Consider the following 13,615-nt stretch of genomic DNA (forward strand, 5'->3'; position numbering starts at 1 on the left):
AGACAGACCCCATACATCTGAAAGTACCAATTGCAAGGGTCGTGAGCTAATCCATACATGTCTCATAAATGGAAACCATGCTTGCTTTCCAAACTATGCATCACATACATGTCCAAAGTCATGATACTTGAACTTAGGTATTCCAAGCACAATCTCCTTTTGCTATATAGATTCAACTTTTGTACATTCACATGGCCAATCTGCTTATGCCATATCTCAACATCTCGTATAGCACCATCATCATGTGCAAACATGGCTTCTTTCAATTCTAGAATTGATGCATCAAGAGTAAACATTTTGCCATCTCTTTGGCCTCTAGCAATCCATTTGCTACCATTACCATATTCTTCAACAATGCATCCATCTCTATTAAATCTCCCCTCCAAATTCTATTCTGCCATCTGTCTCCAACTGACAAAAGATTCTTGGTATTTGTAGGTACATGTAGTACATAATTCATGATCTTTTTATTGCCATAAGGAATCAACAATAGAACAATTTTTGTGTGCTAAATGTCATGTTGGGTGTCATCCCTAGTACACATATAACCATGTGAACCTGCAACCATCTCATCAAACCATTCTCCATGGGGTGCCATATGATTTGAAGCCCGTGAATCAATGCACCATCTCTCATCTCTCTTCTGCCTAGATGCATTCTTAGACACATGATGCATGGCAAACAATCTGTCAACCTCCTAATCATGAGCACTGCTAGAAGATGCATAGTGCCCATGTTGTTTTCCCTTTGCCTTCATATCTCCCTACTTCCAATGTGTCCATAACTGCCACAGTAATGACAATCCTTATCTCTGTTTGACTGATCATTTGAGTGCTATGAACTAGATCCACCACCTCTACCATGGGGTGATCTCCCCCTACCTCTAAAGCTGCTAGTGCTAGCCATATGTATTTGTGCCATGTGAGGCATTCTGTTGATGTTGTCCATAAGTGTTTCGAGTGCCTCCTCAAACTCGAAAAGAGCCATGGCCTCTGCCACCTCTTCCACACTGGCTAAAGTAAAGAACAGTGTCTCTGCTTTGAGACATACTAGAACATGTATTCAGCCCAAGTTTAACTTCCTCATGCAGCAGCAAAGCAATCAGCTCATCCCAATTAGGGGATTTAGCTCTCACAGAAATAGACGTATCAAATGCTTTATACTCTTTGCCAAGTCCATTCAATGTCACTGCAATCATATCATCCTCAAAAACTCAAAATCCAATGGTGGCAAGCCGATCCGTGTTGTTGATCTCTGTAGTGTAGGCCTGAATGTTTTTGCCATTCCTAGACATGTTATTGAACTGTTGCTTCAGCTGAATCTTTCTTGCATGTATTACGTTTCCATAATTCTTCATGAGTATGTTCCACGCATCCTTTGGAGAACTCCATACTGATCATTTGTCGGAATCCTTTCATGTACTTCAGGTTCTCGATCTCATCACCTGTACATGAGTCTGAATAACCTTTGCCAATCAAAAAATTCTTCATACGGAACTTCCATAAAGAAAAATTTTTGTTGTCCAGCTTTTCTTCCACAATTTGAGTGATATTGCCAGTGCCTTAACCATTTCCCATAGTTGCAGCTTAGGTATTCAATGATGTATACAACATGTAAGTATCTGACTCCTTTTCCTACTGTTCAGGACCAGTTTCTTGCTATTCATGATAGTTTTCTACAATTCATGACAGTTTTCCTAACAATCTGCTTGCTATAAACTATATTTCAACAATGAAAAAACACAGCCAACTAAGCATAAACCAAGCTCAAATCAGTTCAAAACATTTTATGGTAGTGGCAAAACATCCTAGCAACAAACTATGTCCATACAAGTATCAACCCAGTACTATAACCAGCAATATTTTCTCTGTTAAAACAAGAGTATTCAGACCTGAAAACCGCCCCAAAACATCTCATTTAGTTGCCACTCTACGTAGGAGTTGATACATGTCCAAGTTGTCAGAATATATTGCATATATGTCAAGTGAAGATGATAGGTATGCTTCCTGCAGACAATAACTAGTCAATACCCTAGTATAACCAGCAACAAATCGGTCCAAACTTTGGACTTTCAACACTCACAATATTCCAAAAAGCAACTACCACTCAAGTGGTATGATCCAAGCATTTGTCACTAACAAATAAGCATCACAGATACTTCAACCCTGTAGGTATATTATTTCCAAATTCAGTACAACAACCACTTCACTATTTCCAGCCTGCAAATAAGCTCCAAAACTGAGCATTTAACACTCCAATATCATGCTCAAATGCATGATAATAAGGGTATATACATTGTTAGGATGAAAGCCGCCAGTGCCCTGGAATCACCTACTATTTACTACAGTAAACAATTAGTATGCACAGGTCTTTGCTCAATATCTCTATGTTGAAATGGTCAAGAACCTGGGGCCATTTCTCCAAAAACCATTTTTGTAGCAAGGTATAGCTTCTACAAAAAAAAGGGCTGCAAGCACAATCTCCTTTGATGACGTTTTCTTCACATGTGATGTCTTGATGTCAAATGGCCACTACCAAGCCTTCATGCTTCATGCATTCAAGCTCTGATACCATGTTGGAAGAGAGGGAGAGAGATAGAGTGGAGTGGAAGATGAGCCTCAGCTCATTGTTGTTGTTCTTCCATTATTCTTCCATCATACTAACTGAAGAGACTTACACAAATAGATATGACTAAACAAGACTAACGATGTTTAAGACACTCACTACACCAACTTATTGAATGTCAAACATATGTACAGCTGTATCTAGCTAATGTCGGTCACACACATAAAAATAGACTGACTGAAAAGTAACGGGAGCCTGATATTCTAACACAACTAAGTTACAACAATGCACTCTAACTAACCTATCTAACAACTAAAACTAACTAAGCTACTAACAACTAACCTACTAAGCTACTAACAACTAACTAATTAAATAATTAACTAACCAACAATCGATTAAGAATTAAACTAATGCTAAACCATTAAGAAAACAATTTTAGGTAACCCCAAACTAACAATTTAAACTAAACTAACCTAACCACTAACTAACTAAGCTTCTAACAACTAACCTACAAACCAAACTAATAACATAAAATAAACAACAAAAATAAATACACAATTTAAATAATTCAAATTAACTAAATAACTAGTTAAGTAACCTACTTACAATAACCTACTGATTAACTCACAAGTAACTAATTAAACAATTAAAATCACACATCTAAGATATAATCCATAAAAAATTAAACTAACACTAAACCACTAAGAAAAAATTTTAAGCTAACCCCAAACTAATGATTTAAAACTTACAACTAACTAATTAAACAATTAAAATCACACATCTAAGATAAACGACTAACTAACCAACAATAGATTAAAAATTAAACTAACACTAAACCACTAAGAAAACAATTTAAGGTAACCCCAATCTAACAATTTAAACTAAACTAACCTAACCACTAACTAACTAAGCTACTAACAACTAACCTACAAACAAAACTAATAACATAAAATAAACAATTAACAACTAATGTTAAACAACTAAAGTAAACACACATTTAAATAATGTAAACTAACCAACTAACTAAGCAATTAAAATCACACATCTAAGATAAGCAATTAACTAACCAACCAATAGAGAGAAGAAGAAGAAGAGAGAAAGAGATAGAGAGAGAAGAAGGAGAAGGAGAAGAGAGAGAGAGAGAGAGAGAGAGAGAGAGAGAGAGAGAGAGAGAGAGAGAGAGAGAGTGAGTGAGAGTGAGAGAGAGAGTGAGTGAGAGTGAGAAAGAGAAGTTATAGAAGAAGCATGAGAGATAGAGGTGAGAAAAGAAGATGGAACTTGCTAATAGCTAACCAACTAACTTATATCATATAGATTTCTCTATAACTCCAGCGAACCAACCAACCAACCCATACACCAAACCAATAAAAACAACACATAAACTAACAAATATGGCAAGAGATCACCAATGTGAATAATAGTTGTCAAAAACCACCCCATTGACCAAACCCACAAACAAAACTATACCAAGCAAACCAAAACACCAATAAATTAAACCGCACCAACCCATAACTAAGTTACAACAATGTACTCTAACTAACCTACCTAACAACTAAAACTAATTTAGCTACTAACAACTAACCTACTAAGCTACTAACAACTAACTAATTAAACAATTAAAAATTAACTAACCAATAATCAATTAAAATTTAAACTAATGCTAAACCACTAAGAAAACAATTTAAGGTAACCCCAAACTAACAATTTAAACTAAACTAACCTAACTAATAACATAAAATATACAACAAAAGTAAACACACAGTTTAAATAATCCAAACTAACAAACTAACTAATTAAGTAACCTGCTTACAACTAACTTACAATAACCTGCCGATTAACTTACAACTAACTAATTAAACAATTAAAATCACAATTCACTAACCAGCTAATCGATAAAAAATTAAACTGATGTTAAACAACTAAAGTAAACACACAATTTAAATAATGGACACTAACTAACTAACTAACTAACTAACTAAACAATTAACGTTAAACAGCTACAGTAAACACACAATTTAAATAATGTAAACTAACTAACTAACTAATTAAACAATTAAAATCACACGTCTAAGATAAATAATTAACTAACCAACCAATTGATAAAAAATTAAACTAATGCTAAACCACTAAGAAAACTAACAAAATAATAATAAACTAACCTAACCTAACCACTAACTAACTAAGCTACTAACAATTAACCTACTTACAACTAACTTACAATAACCTACCGACTAACTTAAAACTAACTAGTTAAACAATTAAAAATTAAACAATTAACTAACCAACAATCAATTAAAAATTAAACTAATGCTAAACCACTAGGAAAACAATTTAAGGTAACCTCAAACTAACAATTTAAACTAAACTAACCTAACCACTAACTAACTAAGCTACTAACAACTAACCTACTAACCAAACTAATAACATAAAATAAACAACAAAAATAAACACACAATTTAAATAATCCAAACTAACTAACTAACTAACTAAGTAACCTACTTACAACTAACTTATAGTAACCTACCGAGTAACTCACAACTAACTAATTAAACAATTAAAATCACACGTCTAAGATATACAAACCAATAATCGATAAAAAATTAAACTAACACTAAAACACTAAGAAAATAATTTAAGATAACCCCAAACTAACGATTTAAACTAAACTAATCTAACCACTAACTAACTAAGCTACCAACAACTAACCTACTTACAACTAACTTATAGTAATCTATCGACTAACTTACAACTAACTAATTAAACAATTGAATCACACGTCTAAGATAAACAACTAACTAACCAACAATTGATTGAAAAATAAACTAATGCTAAACCACTAATTAGAAAATAATTTAAGGTAACCCCAATCTAACAATTTAAAATAAACTAACCTAATCACTAACCAACTAAGCTACTAACAACTAAACTAATAACATAAAATAAACAATTAACAACTAACATTAAATAACTAAAGTAACATACATTTAAATAAAGCAAACTAACTAACTAAGCAATTAAAATCACATGTCCAAGATAAACAATTAACTAACCAACCAATTGATAAAAAATGAAACTAATGCTAAACCACTAAGAAAACAATTTAAGCACCCCAAACTAACAATTTAAACTAAACTAACCTAACCACTAACTAAGTAAGCTACTAACTCACTAACCTACTTACAACTAACTTACAGTAACCTACTGATTAATTTACAACTAAATAACTAATAACTAATCTACCTAACCACTAATTAAAATCGCACGCTCTCTCTCTCTCTCTCTCTCTCTCTCTAACCACTTACAACTAACTAAACTAACCTACCTAACCTAACCACTAACCTAATCTACCTAACCACTAACTAACTAAGCTAACTAAACTAACCTAACCTACCTAACAACAAACTAACTAAGCTACTTACAACTAACCAACTTACAACTAACTCACAACTAAATAACTAATAACTTATCTACCTAACCACTAACTATAACAACTAACCTACTCTCTCTCTCTCTCTCTCTCTCTCTCTCAACTAAACTAACCTATGTAACTACTAACAATTTAAGCTAACCCCAAAATAACTAAACTAACCTAACCTACCTAACCACTAACTAACTAAGCTACTAACAACTAACCTAAGCTACTAACAGCTAACCTACTTCGCTACCTAACTACTAACAGTTATAATCACATGTGTTCGCACATACACACACATACTCTCTCTCTCTCTCTCTCTCTCTCTCTCTCTCTCTCTCTCTTCGCGGGAATGAGGTCTCTCTCTCTCTTTATCTCTCTCTCTCTCCCCACGGGACAATCTCAACACACACACACACACACACTCTCTCTCTCTTTCTCTCCGTGGGATAGTCGTGCCGACACACACACACACTCTCTGTCTCTCTCTACCTGCACCACACGGAATAGTCACGCCATGCCGCGCATTGACTTCACGCACTCTCTGTCTCTCTCCGCCCGCACCACGTGGGACAGTCGCGCCATGCCACCGTTGACTACTACCGCACATTGCACATCACACGTTGCTGCCGCCTACCTGACTTTGCAATGCGGCTCGCCGTGCTACCACCTGTCCCCAACCTCGTGCTGCACATTGCGCGCCACTTGTCCCCTGACTGCTACCACTTGTCCCCACACATTGACTTCATGCGCAACTTTGCGTTGCGTCACGCCGTGCTGCCACCTGTCTCTTGACCACGCCACACGTTGCTGCCACTTGTCCCTGCACGTTACTCCTGAACTACTAGATTGTTCCTATCGACTGCATTGTCGCAGCGCGTAGGGTTGAAGATCACCTCAGGGATTTGGCAAGAGAAGAATGTATGGGGTTTGAAGAGCTTAGACTCCGGAGATGGTAGAGATAAGAGAAGGGTTAAAGATTTCAAGCCAAGTTCTTGAAGATAAGAGACAACAGGGTGAAGGTAGATTTAGGGAGAGGAGTAGACGGAAAAGAAGGGGTTCGAAGCGATTGAAGGTGTAGAAGAATACTCCAAAAACTAATTAGAAAATATAGAAGAATACTAATAGAGATGAAGCCTGTCAGTTTCTTTCAACATTATGAGAAAATATAACTCTAATAGATAAAAACGTGTACAAAATAATACCAAGACACCTGACCAAAATTCAGCCAGATCACTTCTTCTTCATCTCCCACTTCAGAGTGTTGTTCATTGCCTGAAAACAGCGATCCGCATCTCGCGATTTTGTCAATCTCTCTTTTTACATAAAATTTTCTCAAATTGGCTGAAAGCTACATGCTTTCTTTTACATGTCATCATAATCTAGAAGTTGTCTATAGTTTTATGGATTTTTACAAGAGATAATATCTAGAAGATAAAAAATTGACTAAAAACTTGTCAAAAAAAAATCAAATATTTTGAACCATGGACACTAACACTAATGCCTAAAGTGGCATTGGCTCTCTAAATCTAAAAGGAAGCCACACTCTAGATTTTTTTACACGGCATGCGCGTAGGAGCATGACAACGTGCCAAACTGCGTTGTGTGGCATTGCCGACTGGAGACCGTGCCAGCATGGTAGTAGGACTGTCAGACTGAAGAGAGAGAGTATGTGTGTATGTGTGTGTGCGTGAGAGAGAGAGAGAGAGAGAGAGAGAGGACTGACATGCTCGCGCTTGCTGCATGCTCTCCTAACTACTGATCCTCTTGCTGTCCGCTCCTGTTGTGCTCCTGCCTTATGTCCATGAAAGTGAGAGTAAGAGGAGGAGATGGTGAAAAGAGATCACGTTTCTCTCTCTCTACCCCCAATTGTGTGAGTGATTAACCACTTACGTTTCTCTCTACCCCCAATCATGTGAGCAATTAATGGTACATACAGACTTTGGTTTGGTTTGGGAGCTAGGCTTGGGAGCTCCCTGGTGCTTTGACACCTCCTGAACCTCTAGTTCAAGACATGGAAGAGTAGACTTAAAAGGATTCAGAGCTCCACCAAGTCAATGCGGCTCAACTTTGTGTTGTGGTGCATCTTGACATGTAAGCCTTTGACTAAGCTATCTAGTGTATTTTAGGTCTCACCTATGTGCAGCATGTGCTCAAGAAACGAGGAGAGAGTTTATCATCTATTTTGGGAATGCCCCAAGGTCCAATCAGTTTAGTTTATGGTTTAAATATGGCTTGCAAAGGCCAAGCTAAATAGTGCTATTACAACCACAGTTGCTCTCTTGGAGATAGAGGATGTTTTTTTTTTGTACGAAGTGTTAAAATACATTCAAAAAGAGAGTGAATTTTACAGCTACTAGTGAAGAGGAGCTTCAATACAGGGAAGCTGCCTTGTGCAACCAGCCTTAGGTTACAACATGAATTAACTTATATCACATTCAGAGGATGTTTTGATGAGGAGACCATTAGAATAGTCCAAGTCTTTAGGGCCCTAGTTTTGAAGATAATATGGTGACACATGAATGCCCTAGTCTTCCAATGAGTGAGGTTGTATAAGCCAGCTAATCTAGTCCCTAGTCTAAACAATGATGCCATGACTCTTTTCGGTAAGATGAAACTCTAGGCTTTGGCTTCAGACTATTCTTTAGGGCCCTAGTTTTGAAGATAATATGGCGACACATGAATGCCCTAGTCTTCCAATGAGAGGTTCTACGAGCCAGCTAATCTAGTCCCTAGTCTAAACAATGATGCCATGACTCTTTTCGGTAAGATGAAACTCTAGGCTTTGGCTTCGGCCTGAAGCATCATTGTATGCATCTTCTTACTTTGATATTTCAATATAACCGCATTATAAAATAGCGATCATTGGCAGATGCAAATGTATAGATAAATTGTCCGGACAGACATAGACGATCAACCAAAACATCCTTTAAAGACAAAACAGTCATTGTCAAGCAAAAGATGGAGACGAAGGTAATATTCTTCCGTGAGAAACTTCACGCACGAGCGTTGAACGAAGGACGAAGGAAGGCATCTCTCTCTCTCTCTCTCTTTCGCACGTGTGCGTGGGCGCACATGCGGTCGTAACTTCAGGGATTGTAACAGGACTACCGAAGGAGGCCTGGTAGGACAAAAAAGCACCTGGTAATTTGCACAATTACTTTAATTATAAGTGCGCGATGACGATGGCGATCATGTCTATCCAACGGCTAATCCACCGAGAGCAAATAGTAATCCGAAGGTTTCGAATTATTGCACGAAACCTAATTCACCATGAGGATCTTGTGAGACACAGTACCATGGAACGGATCCACCAGATCCAGTACCCAGACTATATATATAGACACGCCAGGGGCATAAACTACTCGCCAACGAGCTGGAAGAGCGACTGAGCAGTTTCTCTTACAAATCATTAGAGTTGGTTATCCGGGTTTCTGTGCGTATACAATCGCCATGGCGGTGATCAGAGCTTCTCGCATGCTTAGTGTAGTAGCGGTGCTCATACAGGTGATGATATTGATTCGGCTAGACGTTGTTTGTAACCACAACTGATTTAAGAATTCCGTGCGCAAGAAATGTAAAACAAGTAGGTGCAATTATCGTATAGCTGCTGCAAGTATACATAGCGAGCCGACGTTAATAATTCTGGTGCTGGCAGGTGGCGATGATCGTAATGGCGGCGATGGTGGCCGAAGCGCAGATATGCGGGCCCTCTAACGGCGGCGCCAAATGCGGCAATAACTGCTGCAGCAGATTTGGATACTGCGGGTGCACTTCCGACCACTGCGGCCAAGGTTGCCAAGGCGGATACGGAAAGTGTGGCAAATGCGGCAGCTGCTTCCCTGGTGGGTCATTTAGCCTTGTCGGAAATAACCTAGCTTTAGTGTAATCCCAGCTTAAAGTTTGAAATTTACCTCTAAAAATAAAATTTTGAGGCCTGGTGAGGAAACCTTCAAATTTCAAAAGATTTAGTTAAAAAACCTTCACAGAATAGGCAGTTTACCTCCTACATTTTTTAATGAAAGGTTTTTCATATTTTGGGAAAATGTTTTTTTTCCGAGTATGCACTCAATCACAAGATAGATGTTTCCATTTCTTCTACCAATGATAGAAGATGAAATACAAGTTTACATTTCTTCTATCAAAGAATATGTCTCACATATTAGAGATGGCACTATTTGTAATAAAGGCAAGATTCTCATTCTAGCTAAATATGGGACCCTTTCATCTCCTTGTTTCAAACAAGATTAATCATGCTAAGGGTCACAATAAGAGATGCTTTCTGAAACATAAACTCACCATCCAAATTGATGAGTCTCTAGAGCTCTTACAATACCTTCCACCTACACACTTTGGATAAGTCATGTTACCTCATACTTGTCTATCTTGGACAAAAAACATCAAAACCCTCTATGCAATGTGTGTTTATTATTCATGCATCTTGAAATAAAATAGATCATTATTGTGATTACATTTGGTTTTAGTTTATTAAAGAATTACTTCCCTTGAAGGTACTGCGTTGGTCAAGACACGAAATGGCATAAATAAGCAAATATCAGAACTTGCAATTGGAGAGGAGGTAAAGTAGCCACACCTTTGGGATGTCAAATGAATAAATTATAAAGGTCACATATTATGGAAATTTCACCATAAAATTAAGCATAGCGAATTTAATTGAAATGATTCAAGGGAAATTCATCATAAATTGGGTAATATGTTATCGTATTTACTTGTCAACAGGTGGTTGTAGTCAACCATAATGGAGAAGTTTCTTATCAAGATGTGTATGCCAATGGTCACCTTGATGCTCATGCACTGTCTGAGTTCATTGTTGTCTTGCTTAAGAATCTCAAAACAAACACCACCAAGACCTTGCAACTTACCCCTGGCCATTTCACCATTACTAAGTCAGGTGTGTTGGAATCTTTTATAACAAACATTATCTAATGAATACTAGTTTTACCATGTCAATTGAGAAGGTTGCTAAATAGAATTCGCTTTTTTGACTAGTTCTGTTACTCGAAGGCTTGATGCTGAGCAAGTGTATATGTGTGTTTGTGGCCTTGACATACAGAGAACAATGGCGTGACCTATAAAAGAGCAATTGATGTGCATGAGGGTGATATAATGATGGTTGTTGATGACAACTTGAATGTCTTCCAATTTGTTGTCACTAGTAAGTAGCAAGTTGCTTATTAAATCTTTTCAAATTCAGAAGCCCTCATTAATCATGTTCCTTTTTTCATATTGCATGGTGATTAAAAGTGATGGGATCCATAATTGCCTCTTACTAAAAGTTCTAATGGTGTACGTGGTTAAATAAGCAACTTGCAATAAGTACCAAGTTGCTTATTAAATCTTTTCAAATTCAAAAGCCCTCATTAATCATGTTCCTTTTTTCATATTGCATGCTAATTATAAGTGATAGGATTCATAATTGCCTCTTACTAAAAGTTCTAATGGTGTACTTGGTTAAATATAGATGTTAAAAAGGAGACCTTGATGGGCTTGTACAATCCATTCACCCCCATGGGAAGTATTATCATCAATGATGTGGTGGTTTCATGCCACAGTGAATGGTTCCTTGATAATACATTTGATAGGCTTGGCCTATCCCACTTGCTTCCAACCACTTACCAGGTCTATATGTGTCATTTTTTCTTGTACTAGTGACCTTTAAAGATGCATTCCTTTACTTATATTATTTGTATCATTTTATAAGCCTTAAATGTTTTGCATTAGAATACATTTGGATACACTTAGGTGATCTCCAACATGCAATAATAGAGTACAAGTTAATTGAACCTAGTAATTATTCTAGCCTATTAAAGTTATAAAAAGTTTCCATCCATAAGGGGTTTTATCATGACAAAGGTAAAAGCCATACTACTAGTTCATACATAAAGTTAATCTAAAGAGAGATATGTAGGGACCCATTAAATTTTGAAAGAATTAGGTAGTTAGAAAGTTTCAAAAGTATGCATTGAATATAGGTATGCTATATAGTCTTCCATGTGGTGTCTGCTTGAGATTAATTCATGTTTGCTCTTGCAGGTAATTCTAGCACCTATACAAATACTTTACAAGGTCATGGGTAAAGAGTCATACACATCTGTGTATAAAAACATTGATTCACATCTCAATATTGCTGAAACGGGCTCTAAATTCAGTGGCTATGTAAAGCTTCTTGCATTGTCTTTATCTCCAACATCCTACAAGAAGCATGTAGCCTAAGGCTTCTGATTAACATCCAATACCTTTGTGGCTAATGAAAGACTAGTATGGAAATCAAAGGAATAAGTGATATTATTACACATGCATATGAATAAATGCCACTACTTGTAGCGTGTAAAACTTATGATATGCTTACAAAGCATTGGCTTCATTAATCAAACTTATGTTTATTAATAAAGGTACTTATAGAATTAATAGTGACTCAAAATTTTTGCCATTAAAAACATGGAAATTTTGAATCTTGATCATAATAGAAAGGTTAAGTATTCACTCTTTTCTTGACATATAGAAGCCATGACCGTAATGATGTATATCCATCAACCAATAGCTTGTTTTTATAATAAAATGGATCTAATAAAAGAAGAAAAATGTTAATTCAATGTGAGTTATCTAAAAATATTTTGATTTCTTATTTTTCAAAGATCATAACAACATGTATAGTTGGAAGTTGGAAACCTTTTGTTGTATCATTGTTCTAGATTATGATGTAAGTATTTAAAGAATTCACACTAATCTTCTCAAAGTTTGTATGTGTTTTCTTTCAACTTTCATTCTCTAACTAATGCTAGTATTGTAATTTTCCAAAAAGAGGGGCACTTATGCACTTATGTGGCTCACACCTTATTTGAAATATTTCAATGAAATGTGCATATATGATATAAAAGTTTCACAAAACATTGCCAATGCTACTAGATGGTATAAATCAACATTTGGAATAGTTTCAGTGGATTTTTACTATATAAAATTTTAAATATTCCAAATTTCATGAAAAATAATTAAAGAAACCTTAACACTTGGAAAAGCTCACATATTTCATTCAAATGAGAATCCATGGTAGATATGATAGGATTTTTTAGAAAATATTTTGCTCAAATTTTCTTTTGAGATGATTCTAATATGAGCAAAAAAGTTTTACATTCTTTTTTGAGAAACATCTCAAAGATGGCCATGAGAATGTATGATATCTAGCTTATTTTGGATCCCTTTTGATTTCGAAGTTGTATCTTACATTTAAAAGTAGATGAATCTCTTGTCACCTTAAACATTGAAAGAAACCTAATTTTTTGTAGATGGTACAAAAAACCAAAAAGGTTCCTTTTCTCCTACAATAATAATAATGTAAATTGATTTGGAGGATACTTTCAGCATAGATATGTAGTCCTAATATAAGAAGGAATGTGCCCATTATTGATGTATATTGATTTGAAGGATAGTACTTTAAGCATTGTATGTAATCCTTCGATAAGAAACAATGTGCCCATTTGATTCAATAGTGTTGCACATATCACTATCAATGTAGAACTTTTCGTTTGTATTTAATGGTAATCTACAAGATTGATCTATTATTTATCAAAATTCTAATTACACTCATCAAGATGGTGCACCAACTATACTTCTATACTT

General features: G+C 36.0%; 1 protein-coding gene across 1 annotated transcript; it reads left to right on the top strand.

The window, feature by feature from the left end:
- Window positions 1-9,328: 9,328 nt before the first annotated feature.
- LOC148021020 (uncharacterized) lies at window positions 9,329-12,389 on the top strand. The gene is made up of 7 exons (XM_087698858.1): window positions 9,329-9,484; window positions 9,636-9,822; window positions 10,489-10,556; window positions 10,718-10,889; window positions 11,052-11,153; window positions 11,460-11,617; window positions 12,032-12,389. The coding sequence occupies exons 1-7, from the start codon at window positions 9,431-9,433 to the stop codon at window positions 12,209-12,211; spliced, it is 921 nt and encodes a 306-aa protein (XP_087554984.1). The 5' UTR covers window positions 9,329-9,430; the 3' UTR covers window positions 12,212-12,389.
- The last annotated feature ends 1,226 nt before the right edge of the window (window positions 12,390-13,615 follow it).

The sequence above is a fragment of the Lygodium microphyllum genome, chromosome 18 (genome assembly GCF_053477565.2).
Source record: "Lygodium microphyllum isolate KBCC chromosome 18, Lygodium_microphyllum_v1.1.10, whole genome shotgun sequence".
Lineage (NCBI taxonomy): Eukaryota > Viridiplantae > Streptophyta > Polypodiopsida > Schizaeales > Lygodiaceae > Lygodium > Lygodium microphyllum.

Excerpts from the sequence above, each read along its gene's own strand:
- LOC148021020 (XM_087698858.1), top strand. The coding sequence starts at position 9,431 with ATGGCGGTGATCAGAGCTTCTCGCATGCTTAGTGTAGTAGCGGTGCTC. Across the intron at positions 9,823-10,488 it reads ATGCGGCAGCTGCTTCCCTG|GTACTGCGTTGGTCAAGACA; the intron begins GTGGGTCATTTA and ends CTTCCCTTGAAG. Across the intron at positions 11,154-11,459 it reads CTTCCAATTTGTTGTCACTA|ATGTTAAAAAGGAGACCTTG; the intron begins GTAAGTAGCAAG and ends GGTTAAATATAG.